This window comes from Anas platyrhynchos, chromosome 27 (assembly GCF_047663525.1).
Source record: "Anas platyrhynchos isolate ZD024472 breed Pekin duck chromosome 27, IASCAAS_PekinDuck_T2T, whole genome shotgun sequence".
NCBI lineage: Eukaryota > Metazoa > Chordata > Aves > Anseriformes > Anatidae > Anas > Anas platyrhynchos.
In genome coordinates, this window is record NC_092613.1 from 6732840 (window position 1) to 6748795 (window position 15956).

At 41.8% G+C, this 15956-nt stretch overlaps 1 protein-coding gene across 2 annotated transcripts in view; it reads right to left on the reverse strand.

Moving 5' to 3' along the window:
• Positions 1–2934: 2934 nt before the first annotated feature.
• The window catches only part of KDM5B (lysine demethylase 5B), a 49144-nt gene continuing 36122 nt past the window's right edge, over positions 2935–15956 (reverse strand). For both annotated transcript variants that reach the window (XM_027444941.3, XM_072028405.1), the window contains exons 18-27: positions 14056–14170; positions 12886–13241; positions 12346–12484; positions 10425–10604; positions 9427–9585; positions 8739–9224; positions 6538–6649; positions 4985–5139; positions 4467–4793; positions 2935–3805 (exon numbers count right to left, since the gene is read on the reverse strand). In XM_027444941.3, the coding sequence (XP_027300742.1) occupies positions 3668–3805; positions 4467–4793; positions 4985–5139; positions 6538–6649; positions 8739–9224; positions 9427–9585; positions 10425–10604; positions 12346–12484; positions 12886–13241; positions 14056–14170 (2167 nt within the window). In that variant the 3' untranslated portion in view covers positions 2935–3667. The remainder of the gene's footprint in view (positions 3806–4466; positions 4794–4984; positions 5140–6537; positions 6650–8738; positions 9225–9426; positions 9586–10424; positions 10605–12345; positions 12485–12885; positions 13242–14055; positions 14171–15956) is intronic.

Below are 15956 nucleotides of genomic sequence, written 5' to 3' on the forward strand. Positions count from 1 at the left end.
CATGCATCACAGGCAGCTCTAACACAAAACAGCTTTTGTGCCACGCTATAAAATTAACTGCATTTGTTCCTGCATTGTTCACATGAATATATGCATATTTAGTCAGTATTAGATCCCCTCCATCCCCTTTCCTGTTAACAAGTCACTGCTGAAGTCCCACAATGCACAAAGAAGGTATTTCAGGTCTGTTTTTCCTCTCCTAGTGCCATTCAATACATAAAACAACTCCACAGCTGTAAAGGAAATGTTCCCCCTCCCTGAATCAATTGTTTGTACTCCCTAATTTCCCCAGCTGTATATGAAATACTGGGATCTGATGTGTTGTCCTTAAGAAATTACATCCTTTTCTATATTTGAAACTCAGTTTAACCCCTAAGTAGTTTTACTTTTCCCTTTTTCTCAGCCTAAATAGGTCCCTGCACGGAGCATCACCCAGGATGTAACTGGGGAGGAGAGGACCGGGTTGTTTTATGGTCTGTGGAATACAAACAATACGTATGTGTTGTCTAGGTGTGAGTAGCAAAAATGGCTGGCACATTAGGCGGTGTAAGCACAGTGCTTGAAGAAAACCAGCACCACTTCTGGCACCTTTGTTTAGTGAGTGCTGATATAAGACAACCGCCTAACATCTCTTTTGCCACCTCCAGAAGAATCCTTCTGCAGAGATCCACAGCTGCCAATCCACGCAGTCACCGAGCCATCGCTGTGAAGCAGAGCACACAGTGACCAGCCTGGTGACCAGTTTCCCATCTTCCTCCCATCATGAAGGATTTCCTCCTAACGTCTAATCTAAATCTATCCTCTTTTAGTTTAAGACCATTCCCCCTTGTTCTATCATTACCTACCTGAGCAAGGAGTCCTTCTCCATCTTTTTATAAATCTTTTAAGTACTGAAAGGCCACAGTGAGGTCACCCCCTGAGCCTTGTCTTCTCCGGGCTGAGCAGCCTCAGCTCTGATCATCTTTGCAGCCCTCCTCTGGGCTCGCTCTAACAGCCCCACATCCTTCTGGTGCTGGGGGCCCCAAACCTGGATGCAGGACTCCAGGTGGAGCCTCACAAGGGCAGCCTACTTTTCTGTGCTTGGTTCCAGATCCAGGGCATCTCCAATGTCTGCTGGAGTCACGAAGACCCTAAATCCCACTTTTGTATACTAAACAGCCTGCCAGAGCCAAAGAGTGGCCCACAGGCAGCTCTGCTCTTGTGGGCTAACGAGGGGGTGGAGGTCAGAGCACTCCCAAGTCCGTTGCATTCATTGAGCCTGATGAGAAATTTTGTAGTCAGAACCATCAATAAAATCACAACTTTTTCTTGGTCCTTAATTGCATCATATTTCTTATGGCACTTCTTTTTAAACAGCCATCTCTTTAATGGAAATAAAAATAAAAGGAATACCATGAGAGAAAACTTGGTAACATTTTCAGCTACATCAGAACACTGTGCAAGCTCCTTCAAGTTTGTTCATCTACCTTCTTTAAAAGGATGACACTACAGATCAGTTCTTTTTCCACAGCTTGGATTGTTATCTTGGCATTGCACAAAGATTTCTTATCACAAAACATTCTTTTGACAATTACAGTAAAGGATGAAGTCATAATGGGAAAGTATACACACATTTAACTGCTGTAAGTGTGGTCAGGCTGACTGCCTCTGCCCATTTTAGACAAATCATCTATGATTTAATGCAGAAGAATCTAGAACAGTTAAAAATTAACATGAGACTAGAAAGCATAACTAAAGGAGTAAAACCAACAGAAAAAACAACAAAAGACATCTCCCCAAAACCCAACCAACAAAGCTAACAAACAAAAAAAAACCAACTAGGAAATCTAATTGCTACACAGTTCTCACTCACACATCCACCACGTCGTTATCAGCCACGCACTGCTCGAGGGCTTTGCACTGTGCCCAGAACCTGCACATTGTTGCTGCAGGGGAAAGGTCTAAAAATTGTAGAAAAAAAGTTTACCAGCCATTTCCTCTTGCTGATGAACTGAGGGAATACCAACACTGCCACATTTCTGGTGGCGACAGGATGTCCTAAGAGTGCTCTCTCTGATACAAACATCTCCTACACCTCCCATCTTCTAGGACTTCTAAGTTTCACCCTTGGCAGACAATCAGCCCCATCACTGGCATCGGTCCTCTCCCAAAGGAGCAGCTATATTCTGCATTAGCATTTGCTCTCCAGTAAGCCCCAGGTGCTTCAAATTCAAAGCTTTTGGGCTCAGAAAAATAACTTATTCTTAGAGGTCTTGTCCCCTCCAAGGCTGTTGCTACTGCTGCTCCTTCCCTGTGCTCCTGACTCCACTTGCTTTTTGTCCCTTTCCTGTGCCTCTCCTCTCCCTCCAGGCCTGGAGGAGCTCTGGGCATAGTGCACTTGGTTATTTTATTCCTTTCTCCTCCTCCTTACTGCCATCAGCTACACCGTCCCCTTCTTTCCCCACATTAAGGTCCTCAAACACAGCCTTTGATGGAATCATAACCTGGCCAGAAATCTCCTCATTCCTCAGGCTTTTAGCCCAAACACGAGCAGAAGCAGCTGAAAGGAATGAGGGAGCACTCTGTGGACTGCCAACAAGCATGGGCCAGCTGCAATACCTGTGGCAGGGAGAATCCTTCTTGCAGGAGGCAGCTGCACCACGCTGGCAGGAGGAGCTGCTCTGCACCTTTGCCACCTGAGCCAACTGCCCACTCCTTCACCTGCCAAACTGCAGTCGTGACCCTCTGTTCACCCAACCTGTAAATAACCAGTTTTGGAGAAACTTTGAAAAGACTTGAAAAACTTTTTTTTTTTTTGATGTAAGAACCTGAGTATAAAAGGTAAGAAAATACCGTTGCTTTTTTTTTTCTCCTTTAAGAGGGAATTCTCTTGAATATAAGAACCCATTGACCAAGATCTATCCAGAGGGAAATGAAACTGCATTTCAAGCTCTCTAAAAACACCAACATTTAATTTTATAACATAACCAGGGGTTTATTCCACAATATAAACTGCAACATTTGATACAAGCTACCCAAAAAAGGAGAAAGCCAAAATACAGCTGTGGCAATTACTTTACAGAGCTTTTTTTTTTTTTCTCTCCTGTCTTCTACGTCACTGGGCCATCAGTGACTCTAGGATCTAACATTTGCTTTCTGTACATCAACCAATGCTAAAAGCAACACGCTGTTCAGAATTGTCATTCCAGTCACTGAAACCAGACATAGAAGTTATTGCTCAGATAAATAAACCTAGTCTACGAAAAACAAAGTGGAAAAAAACCTAAAGTCTCCAAAGAGTTAACAGAGTAAACAGGGATTTCCTCAAAAGAGGATTTATTGGAAAATCCATGGTGCAGGTTTTTTTGCACCTAAACCAAGCTGAATTAAATATGCCGGTAAATCCCAGAGAGGTAATTTAATGCTGTACAATAAAAGGTGCATGTTTCAAATGCCTTCCAAATTGGTGGGAACCCCTGCTAAACAGTCAGCTTCTCAAACCTCAACAACCACAAAGATCAAGGGAAAAATACAAAAGTGTCAAAAATTGTTTTGAGTTCTGGAAAATGATCCCATGAGGATAGAAGTAGCACCATTTGCAATCTGGTTCTTAAACCAGCCCCTGTGGCTTTATTGGAAAACTCTGATAACCTTCTTTACTCAAGTTCTGAATGGTTTATGGGGAGTTTTACTTCCGATACTGAGAGTCCTTCCCAGTGCAGCTGATGCAGATGTAGTCCTCCTTCTCTGCCATTTCTGGAGAGATGCCCACGCACACCTGGTGGAACCACTGGTTGCAGCTGCCATCGCACTGGACCCAATCCACCTAATGGAGAACAGATACAGCAGGGTTCAGAGAAGGACCAGACAAATACAGCATTCACTAGCTATTTTTCAGCTCTTCATCTATTTAAATGAGTACAGAACACGCCATTCTATGACTGGGTACTGCTGGATACTCATCTTGTGCTCACCACTTTCTGGACTGCTGTAGTCCAGCTCCTCTGAAGCTGAGAGAAGGGCACACTTCTTTTATCCCTCCTGTTTTCCCACCTATAGGAAGTTTATGGCTGATAACTGGCTGTCCCAAGCATCCGGCAATGTCCCTCTTCTCCCCTCTTCAGTATGGATAGACCTATGCAGAACTTTAAGGCGCTGTCTCTATCCATAGAAAATGCAATCCACAGTCTTTCTACACTCGTATTTCAAGAGCACAGTGGATGTGCCTGCACATCCCCATCTCCTTCTTCCAAAACTCCATGCAGATGTTTTGATGTCCACCCACCTTCCCCAATTCTAGTTATTCTTGGAGAAGGTGGGAAGGATCATTACTAAAGGTGTCCAACAACAGCAGACAACGCCTCTGGATTTCTAAATACCTCATGCCCTCTTTGTGAACAGTGTTTCGTAGACAAAACATTTTCAGTGCAGCTGAATGTTCCAGATCCCAGCATTCAGAACACCACAGTGGGTTTGTCTTTACTGACCTCATCTCCCTCAGGCTGGAGACAGTTCACAGCAGGGCAGATGGCATCTTCATCCTCAGAGTCCTCCTGCTCAGAGAATGACATATCTGAGGGAAACAAGTGGCTTTCACTGGAACGCTGCATCTCGAAGAGTCGCTCACGCTCTCTCTCCAGTTTGTTAGTGCAGAGATCCCTTGAGTGATTCAGTTTCAGTTTCTTCTTTTTGGGTGTTCTCATTTTTTTTACCCTTGCTCTCTTCTCATCACAGAAGCTCTCTCTCTCAAAACGCCGCTTTAGTTTTCTTTCCATGTAACTAATTCCATCCTTTTTTCCCCGGCAACATTCATTCTGTTGGGAAGGTATTTTGACAAGCTGTTAAGTATACAACTAACTTAGGTTCGTCATGGAAGTACACACACACAAACCTCATTGTAAAACTATTATGTTCTGGCAGTCAAATATATATTTTTTTCCCAGCTTTGGGACTACACCTCTACTCCCAAGTGACCCCAATCTCATTGCTGTTTTCAGACACTTGCCTTTTCATTTGTCGGTCCAACTGATGACTTCTGCTCTGTTTGTGAAGTGGGGCTTTGCTTTGTGAATAGGATCTGGTACAGCTCCTGTATTTCAGGCAGAGAAACCTGTAGCAGCTGGGCTTCCATCATCAGCTCATCCAGCTCTGTGCTAATGACTATTATGAAAGAGAGAGAAGAAAAGGAATTCTTCCATGTCAGCACTGATGAGAAATGCACAGATAATGAAAATCCTTCTCCGGTAGCACATAAAAAAAAAAAAAGTCTTTCACAGTTTGTTTTTTTTTTCATCTGCAACTCTACAGATTAACTCTTATCTGTTCCCTCTTCACTGCTCATTTTTAACAGCAGGGTTAAAAAGAGATAAAGGCATCCACAGAAGTTACTGAACAGTACAGTGACTCAGTACCCCTCCACGCTTCCATTTCTTGCTGGTTCTAGGGTAAAACACTGCCATCATTATTGGCAATTTCCCCTTCCTCTGAAAATACAAGAAGTGTAATGATCTCACTACAAAACAAGCGGATGAGATGAACAAACTGAGTGGAATTTGTAAGTGAAGCCAAGAGGGGAAAGGAAGAAAAGCTGAGGAGATGAACCTTGCAACTGATTCCTGCTGTACAGCCACCAGCTACTACTACAACGAAGCTTCCAAAACTTGCATCAAGCTTTTGAAATAGACACAGCTAGGGTACGTCAAAATCTCTATTTAATAACTCTTTAATACAGCATGCCAGGAAACTCAAATAAGGCCTGCACAGTTAAACTTGGTAGCCAAAGGACTGCTCTGCTTCATTTTACATTAAACTGTAGTAAATATTTTGTGTAGTCTTACTATGGATTAAGCTGCACTGACTCGAAAACATGAAGGTAAGGACAGACCAGGGTCCCTGTAGCATTATGCATCAAGAGAAAAAACTGCCATCAGCTTCTTGCAGTCCTACAGTGATGTCACTTCTACCATGTCTGGGTTAGTCCAAAATACACAAAGTCTGAGCTAGGAGTGTGCAGAACTGTACCGAACAGCACAGTGCAGCCACAACAGCTAAGGAAGAACTCAAAAGTCTCTGTGGCTGTAACAGCCATGCTGCAAGCAAACGTATGTGGACCTGCATCCTATGGAATAAGCATCCTGTTGTCTCCAGCACTACTTCCCTATGCCTATGTTTTTCCTATCCAGTTCCTACGATTTCAATGGTCTCTTTCTTCCCAAATCCTCTCCCATCCACTTCCGTATCCTGCAACCTGCTTGGCTGGCTTCAGCTCACTTCTGTGCATGTGGGAAGGGGCCAGCTGTCTGCTGATGCCTCTTGTCCTACCATGCCACATCTTCTCATCACACACATGGGAAATCTGTACCAAGAATTTACCTGTCTGCCAAATGGGACATGAAGTTCCAAAGCTCCTGAGGGAATAGAGAAGCAGACACACTGCTGCTCAATTCTGTGCCTCCCTGCCGTAGCCAACTCCTATTGACCAGGACACTCTCTATTCTCTATCAAACGCATGAAAAAAATAAATAAAACAAAATAAATATCAAAGTGAAGATTACAAACCATGAAGTGGGATGCATTGCTGTCCTGTAGAAAATGGAGAATGTAAATATATGGTTCTGTTATCCCAGTCATGAGGCATGGAGAATGACATAGCTCCAATTGTTTGGGAAACCTAGAAAAAAACAAAACATAACATAATGCATAGATATTTTCAGTACACATTTAATTTTGAAGTGTCAAATAGCTGCAAAAATTTGAATTTGTTTCTCTTGCAATTCCTTAAGGCTTGCATTCCTGCAAAATGTTCCATCTGTTACACCTAAATCCTTCATCCTAAACCTGCAAATAGGCAAGAGCAACTTTATTGTCAGAATTCTTCACTGTGAATTAAAATTTCCACAAGATCAGAATCTAGACCTACTGCAGGAAACAGCATGCTCTGCCCGTGGAGCAGAGACTACACAGTCACTGTAGGAATAAACCAACAAATTGTGGAAGCAAGAGCTTCAGCTCTGAAGTTGTAAATATTATCCTTTCTCTTGTTCGTAATACAAAAGTCATTTCTCACAGAAAGTGATCTGTCATGATCTAGTGAGATACCAAGCTGTTTTGAAGAACTTTTCCTTACATCAACACATGCAGAAGACATGCCAATGGTAAAGCTAAAAGGTCCCTTAGGTGTCACATTCAGGATGCTCCATGGCAGTTGTCTCCCTAATCTGCCAAGCTACTTCCAAATGTCTCACCTGATGCCTCCCAAACAATCATTACCTCACTGCCCAAGTGTTTGGGCCCCTTTCAAAATCTGGCTCACACCTCCAGCTGCTCACAACTGTTTTTCAAATCAATTTCTCAAACTCAGTTAAATGCTCTTCACTTTGGCCAGTGCCAAAGAAACCCAACTCCAGTGGATTGCTATGAGCACCTCTGGGGAACAAGTGTTGGATTACCCTGGAGAACCAGGGAAAACAATTGTTATGGGACAAGAGAGCAGTGCTGAGAGCCTTGATTCAAAGGAGAAAAACCTCAAGTCCGTCGAGACTGTGGCTTTGGCTCAGAGCTTGTACTGAGCTGGAGTGGACCTGTGATGTGGTGCCACACTGAGCTAATAAAGCTACGTTAATAAAACCAGCCTGTTTTCTATTTCTGCCCCAAACATCGGTTACATGCCCACAGTGTTGCCCAGCTTTATCAACCATAAAAGTTGGCCTAGTAAAATATACTTTTTATACTCTAAATTACCAGAAAAATTCTCCTGGGTGCCTAAATACAGCTTTGATTTCTAAAGTTAGGCTTGTCTGTTCAAGAAATGTGGTCAACACAGGCAACTTGTTATCACAGCGTTATGTGAGAAGCAGCCTCAACATCTCCTTGAGCACGCATGGCATTTTATATCTAAAGTGAGCATGAAAACACCAACACAGACCATCTTCAGCAGGGTTCAACTAGCAGAAGTAACATTTCTCAGTAAAAACATGAGAGCAACAGCGCATTTAACTTCAAGGTATTTTATATTCTTTAGGCTGCACAGGTCTTTTATTTCACTTTTTTTTTTTTAATGCATTTATTATCTCAAGAAAGCTAGAAAGCTTAACCCACTTTCCTTGCCCTTTTTTTTCTGAGAGATCTCTTTACTGGAGGCAGCTTCTAATTCCCTCGAGATCACACCTAAAACACTTACTGCAGCTTAACTCGGGGTAGCATTAGCCAAGATTCCCCTTGGGAATTCTAGCATAAGTGATAAGGAGAAGGAGCAGCAGTGGATGAGGACACCCTGCTGCAAACAACCTTATCTGAGTTCTAAGCTTGTTATAAACTGGAAGGTTGATGCCTCTGCTACTAATTCTCAACATTAAGATTATATTCAAATACTTGTAAGAAAAGAATATAAAGACTAATTGAATACTGAGAGCTCTTCGAAACAATAGCTTCAGCGACTGTCATATTAATGTTAATGGTGTCATATTAAATCAAAGAAGCAGGGAAAAGGAGAAGGAAAAATAGGCCCTTTACGAGTAATTGTTCTTAGGACTCCAGCAGAAAAAGAACACCAAGCTGTTGCTGGAGGATATGCACACCCTGGCTAACTGTCAAGACAAAAGACTAAGTCCTTATATTTGTAAAGGAACGCACAAACAATCTGTCTCGCCAGTATTTGTGAGCAGATACAACATTCCCAAAAAACAAGAGAGGTGTTTAAGACTGTTCTTGCTGACCACATACCACCCACAGCCAGGAAACCCTGAAGCACTCAGTCTTACCTTATTTGTCTCTGGCAAATGGCCTGCTGTGGCTTGCCATCTGTTGTACAACAATCCTGAGCCAACTTTGTCTTGTATAAGTTTTAGATTCCCTGAATATAACATTTGTTGTGCTCTGTGCTGCCAGTTCACAGTTCTCTCTATCATATACCGTAAGGCATCCCCCTCGGGAAGCCTCACACGGATACGCTGCAAGGAGGCCAGCAATGGCAAGATTTTTTCTAAAGGTGGTTTTTCTGATCGATGACAGTGTGGACAGAGCCATACACGAGGTCCCTGCAAAATGTTGGGCACCGAAACACAGCTGGTGTGGAAGAACCCTCTGCAGAGCTCACACTGAATCATCGGAGCAGCCGGCTCCTTCTGGCACAGACAGACTTTCAGTTCTGCATCCTCTTCATTAGACAGCACCTTCACTTCATTTGCTGCTCGGAGAGACCGCAGCGCTTCCATCTCCTTTAACCGGGCTTCCCCGAGCGTAGCCATCTAAAAGGGAGTTCAGAGAAAGAGATGTAATTTCTTAAGAAACCTTGCTTACTTGAAATGGGGAGACCTCTGCACAATCTTCTGAAAACAGCAGAACAAGCAGAAAGGAGTGAAAGGCAACACTCCTGCACGTGAGGCAAATACAAACATTCAAAGAACTTCCAAGGAACTGCATTTCAAAAAAAAAAAAAGAGTCACATACCGCAGATGCAGTGTCTTTGCTCTCAGAAAGAGCTCTTTCTAAGTCACTCAAGCTCTCTAGCTTAGTGCTTTTCTTCTTCCCACTTGGCACTGGCTCCTTCAGCTTCTTCTGCTTTCTTTTAAGATTCAATATTCCAATATCACACCGGGGACATAATACCTAGTGAACAGGAAAGCAGCATTGTCTGCAACATTTGTAATGCATTCATCTGGCCTTCACACAGCCACATACAACAGGGATTCCTGCATTTTTTTCCATCAAAGATTTGGGAGACTAGGGTGAGGTTATCTGGAAAACAGGGAGAGCTGGAAGGTTAAAAAATCAATTTTATACAATGGGCAGACTGCAAACACCTGGATATTTCACTCAGCCTGCTGGGACATGAGACAACTGATGCACTGAACAGCTTCCTTCCATGCAATTTAAGCTGGAAGCCCTGAAACACAGCACGGGGCTTCACGAGCTGTATCTCATTCCCCAGTCCTAATGGAGAAAGGAAGGTTGAGATGGAAGAGGGGTTCTGTGTAGGCTATAAAGTGTGGATTGCTCAAGAACCGCAGATTTTGACACACATGCAGAGGGACAGCTGAAGCACCTACAACTTCAGCCTTACCCAGCCAAAAAGCCCTGCAGTCATCACAACTGTGGTGGACAAATGAGATACAGATCTACACTCCAGCTGCTGCAGCCTGACACACTGAAGTAAGTTCAGTGACACAAATTTGCAGTCTTCCTATACTCCTCTTGGAAATGTTACTGTGGAACAGGATTCTCACACCACCCGCTTATTAAAAAGAATAGAAAGTAAAAGCTAAATCTTAACCATTTTCAAAGTTTAAAATTAACATGAAAAGCATAGATCAATTAAGTAACTTTAGGATAGGTAATATAATCCTAAAACTTAATATTTATTGCTATTTGATGAGTTAATACCACAACTCAGATGTGCTTTTGCTGTAATATGAATGGTGGTCTAATCCAGAGCTGAGATCTCTTACCTCCAGAAGAGAATAAGGGGAATTCTCGCACAGAAATGTGTTAGCTGCACACTCCTTCCATGCCTGAACTTCTGACACCAAGGACTCAAGCCTCAGCAGGTAGTCCAGGTGCACTGGAATAGATCGACCTCTTGTGACCAGTTCCACTAACGTGTCCAGTACCGGCACACGACCTCCAACCTGTCAGATTATAAATGAGGAAATGCTTGATGTACAGAAGACATAGTATGAATCACAGTAAATTATTTAAATTAACTGAAGATAGAGAATTTATTGCTTAGACACTTTCATCACTTTTGTACCCGTTATTTCAACATTTGAGCTGCTCATACTCTAGCCATTAAGTACACAGACAAAACTAATAGAAGTTAAAAAAACACTTAACAAATGACAGTTAAAAAAAAAAAGACTGAACAATATAGCCAAGCCCCCAGTCTAACAATCTGCATTCCCAGTAGAAAATTAAATTAATTTCAAAATAGACCCAGAAGGCAAATCCAAGCCACTCCTCAGTATGCCAAGAGCAAGGAAGAATTTCAAATATCCAATTTGCCACTTGAAAGTGACCTCTGTTCATTCACGTGGCATCTGATGCTTAAGGCAACAGAGTTCCAAGGTCAGCAGTAGAGCAGGACCAAGAGGTAATTTCTAAAATAGGCAGTGATTTGGGACTTGAGAACCATTCATCCAGAACAACCCTGACATCTCTAGCAGCCAACCTCAAACAACAGATACCATGAGCTGTCAGCAAGTCACAGTGACCTTAGGCATTTACACAAGACTCAAACTGTGCAAAAATTCTTGGCACATACAAACACATTTTTCCATATTCAGTAGGCAGAATTTTCAGAGTCTAAAATATGAAATTAACCAATACCAAGAAAAATTACTTCTCAAGGTAACCCTTAAAGTTAGTGAACTCCGAATACAAACTTTGTTCCTTCAAAAATTTAAAGCCTAAGAATTTTTTTTTTAATTAAAAATGCCTTGACTCATTAAAAATCCCAATTCAAGTCAGATTGGCCTGAGAAAATTATTGCCAGGTTAGAGCTCACTTCATGGAAAAAACATAACAACAAATGAAAACTTCAGAAATCATTTGGCCATTTATGTCGAAATGTGACATCACTGCAATCACAGACCAACCCTTTCATCATCTGTACATCAACCCCTTGCACCAGGACTTGTGAGGCCTGAGACGTGAACCACTTCAAAGAGATGGTCCAGCCTACAATTATTCACTTGGGCTTGAATGAGCAGTGTCTGGCTGCACAAACAACAGCGCTAACATGAGAAAGGAAGTGGGCAGTGAGAAGGAAGGAGAGTTAAGCTGCCACTGAACTGTAAATAAGCAAAAGACCTGAAAACACATGAAAGGAAATTGGATCCTCAAAGAAAACCATCTGAAAGGTCAAAAAGGTCTTCAAGTGAGAAGTCCCAGAAGCCAAGTAAAGACTTGTACAGATCTTTCTCTTTAGAGGACACTTTTTTTTTGCTCATTCAAAGACTTATTTCAGAGTGCAAACATGAAAACTGAAATCACGCAAGGCTGGAAGGAGTTTCAAAAATAGAAAGGGATAGAAGAAACAACGAAGGAGGAAGAAGCCAACTAACTTCCATTTCCAAATTCTGGCAGCACTATATTAAATTACAAGTACTTTAATCTATGAAATCAAAAGCTGACCATAACCAATAGAACAAGAAACAGCTTTGAGACTGAGCACGCTTAATGAGGCCATACCTCTCAACACTACGATATGTGAAATGCCGCTACGATACAGCTGCAGAAACAGCAAATGAATTCTACAGGGCCTCAGAAGAGGCAATTGTACCACCAGCATCAGAATTTCTAGAGCATCAGGTCTCGCTGAGATGTCACTTACTACCAATCCCCAAAAAGCTAACAGCTCATGTTACCTACCTGTAAAGATTCCACTTCCTGCAGCCAGTCTTTGGCCTTCTGCACTGCATCTTTCAGTGCAACACCATTTGGGAGATAGGCTGGGATCTCCTCTATTTCTTTCAGTGCTGCTACAAGACTGCTCAACGACTGCCGTGGTCTAGGTATACAAAACAGCTCAAAATGTAAAATACTGCAATACAGTTCAGGTATACTTAAAATATGATGTTATACCTGGTACTAGCGATGCTTACTGTACAAACACTGCATAAGTAATACAGGTGTTATTACTGAGGGGAGAGAAAAAACTTAAAACCCTTCCTCTGTGGCAAAAGGAGGACTTGCCCAATGATATTGGAGCACCACAAACACTGCAAGCCAACACCAGCATGTAAAATCACTCAGTCACACCTACCACCTCTATCCCTTTCCTTTCAGGATCGGGAAAGTATTTGCCTTTATGTTGTGGACTATATGAAGCCCTTCAGACATAAAGCCAACTATTTCCATCTTAAATAGCTTATGGAACTACAAAATGCAACAGTAAGATTTAGCTTCTACCTGGCCTTTATCAGATTTCTGGCTTTGTCATCCCAGTGTTCAGATACAGTAAGGAGCTCTTGCAGCTTTGCCATTGCTTTCTCAACCGCCGGGTAGGGAGCCAGTCCAACACCTGAGTCTATAAGACGTCTCATATCATCTAGAGTAAGAGAATTTTGGTCTGAGGAAGCCAGTTGCACATCCTCGAGCCAGCGTGCCTGTTCCAGACGTATCCGCAGCTCAGCAAGCTGGGGTAAATCAACATCAAAATCGAAGCTGACATCCAACAGCTCCTGGAGTTCTGCAGCACAAGGCATTTCTTCAGAAAGGAGTTTTTGGCTTTGCTGTTGAAAAGCTTCTACACGATCAAGAAGATCCTGAAATATATAATTTCAACATCAAAACAGAAGAAAACGCACTGCCAAATCTCTTAAACATTTAAGTGTAAGCTTAAACATTAAGTGTAAGTTTCCTGGCAAGCATCACGTTGCCAAGCATACAACATGCCCAGCAAATTATTTTGACATTTGGAACACTTAGTGCATCTTCAACACACAGTATATATCAGCATCTCCTCAGAAATAATGTCTCCACTAGCTGGAGGATCATAATACAAGTGAATTCCACTCAAAATACCTTCAAACTCAGGGACAGGTTTCAAATTCAGAAGAAGCAAAAGGCTCCAAAGGGAAATAAGTGTTCCATCAGTGCTATTTTCTGGCTTTGTTCTGGGATGATGAAGAAGGCTGAAGAACGTCAGCATTAAGAAGGATGCCAGATGTCTGTTTGGGTGTCTGGCATTTTTGAAATTCTGCTTTTTAAGGAATTAGGTACCTTCACAGAGTTATGGTGCTATTAACAAATAACTGTAAATAGCACTATATATTATCTGAATCATACATTCTAGACCTGATAAAGCTTCAGAAACCACTGTCATAAAGCTGGGTTGAACTGGTTACCCAGACTTGTGATCAGATTCAAACAGCTACACGTTACTGTCTGGTCCCTCAACCCTGTATCTATGGACATTCAAGGAATGGTTCAGGAGTGGGCCACTGTTATCTTCTGGTTCTGAGCCTCAGATAAGCAAAGCGACTCTTCTTTAAGACAGGAACCACATCTGCCTAGAATTTATGTCCATTTCCTTGGATTACCCACTTTAGTGCTTCAAGATTCAATTTTCCAAGTTACCTTCAGTAATGGTGTCTGACTGAGGACGCAGGGCAGAGCATACAGCTGCCTTACAAACAACCGGAGCTCGTTCACAGTCAGCTGATTTTGAGATTTCCCTCCTCCAGAGCGATACCTGCAAATGCACACAATAACATTTGTTCTATGCCACTAAAACCAAATCTAAACTTCTCAAAAATCTGCTTATAATTTCTTGTAAATTGAACTTTACTCATAGGCAATGTAATAATCAAAAGGCACCCAAGCAGCCTAGGGCTTACATACATGGGAAAACTTATGTTGGCAATAGCAGAATAAACTATTGTTGCAAACAATCTTTCATATTAAACAGTATTCTGGAACAACTCCTCAGCCTTGGACGGGCACTAGTTATTACAGAATAAACTTAGACTTTTTTCCAGAACACAAAGCAATTGTGGGTAAACTATTCAGTTATGTTGCAATAGCTATTGTAGTAAGCTCTCCCCATGCACATACCAAAAGAGAACAAATCCCAATTTTGAATGGGTTTTGTATTCACAGGTTGTGTAGGCACTTCTGAAAAATCCTCTTTAAACTGAAATCATCATTTTCATTTTTATCCGAAAGCCTTGTATCAAATGAGTGGCTGATAAGTGTTACCAAATCAGCTAGTATTAAAAACCTCTCTAAACTCAAGCCAGTATTAACTAGGTCTGAGTATCCTGAAGAGAAAAGGAAATAAATATCTTACAATGCTGGCTCCATTTAATCCACAATGTCATTTAAATTAAAGAGAAAAACAACCTCCCAGCGGGATATGCCACTAGAATATGAATGCTATAAAATAAAATTAAGTTTACCGCTCTGTGTTAAGAATAGGTATTTCTAAAGGATATGCAAGATAATATTGAGAGTTCCAAAATCCATATTAGGTTAGGCTGGAGACGAGGAAATAAAAATGAATTCAAAGCCTCAGGTAAAACAAAGCTATTTTAAGGTCTACAGAATTTTACTATTTTTGTTTAAGTTCTGCAGTATCTTCCAGGAAAATGCAGAAGTTTTTCAAGTAATCTATGTATGCATACACACACACCCCTACTCTGCAGTATTGTCACAAGATGGTTTTTATAACCAGAGAAGACATGAACTAAAAAAGGTATTCGCAGAAGAAAAGCCCATGATTATCCAGGGTTATTGAGCATACAGATGTACAAGGTCCCTAAACTCCTGGAGTCTCTACTATGCAGAAAAGGTGCCAGGAGACCCGGTGAAGGATTGGGATGGGTATAGTGAGAGCATCCCTTTCTACTTGCCCTGTTGTCATCTTCCAGTATCATCTATAGGCTAGTGCCAGACGAGAATGATTCTGATAGCTGTAGAGGGAATGATTTTCCAAACAGTATCTATTACAGCTGTTTAATCACCTATTACCTTAAGAATCAAAGTACAGCCCACCTACGTTTCTTCAGGTACTACAGACACAGAAGGTGAGCAAGAGTCACAGGATTTACTCAGAGAATGTTGTAGACCTGTTGTAGAACTTTTCTGTTGCTGTGACAGGAAATTCATCCTCTAGAGGTGAATTTGTATTAAGTCTTTGCTACAAAGAAGTAAGCAAGGATGACTAGAAAGGGAAAGTGCAGCTACAAAAGTCATGTCTTAACAATAGTTGAATATTTTGCTGCCAAAGTCCTTAAGAAGTCAGCCTTTAAAGAGCTGCATGAACAGAGTGACAAGCTACAAGATTCCTGCTGAGGGAGGCAACACGAAGAAAGCACACACGTGGGGTTATGCTAAGACATAGAGAAGTTACACTGACAAATACATTGTTCAAAACAGCAGAGAGGTGAAAACTGCCCAGGTGGGCCAAAAGAGAAGCGGTTTTCCCTGAAGTACTTCATGTTATTACATTATTGGACTTGTGTGATATTGTCCTAGAC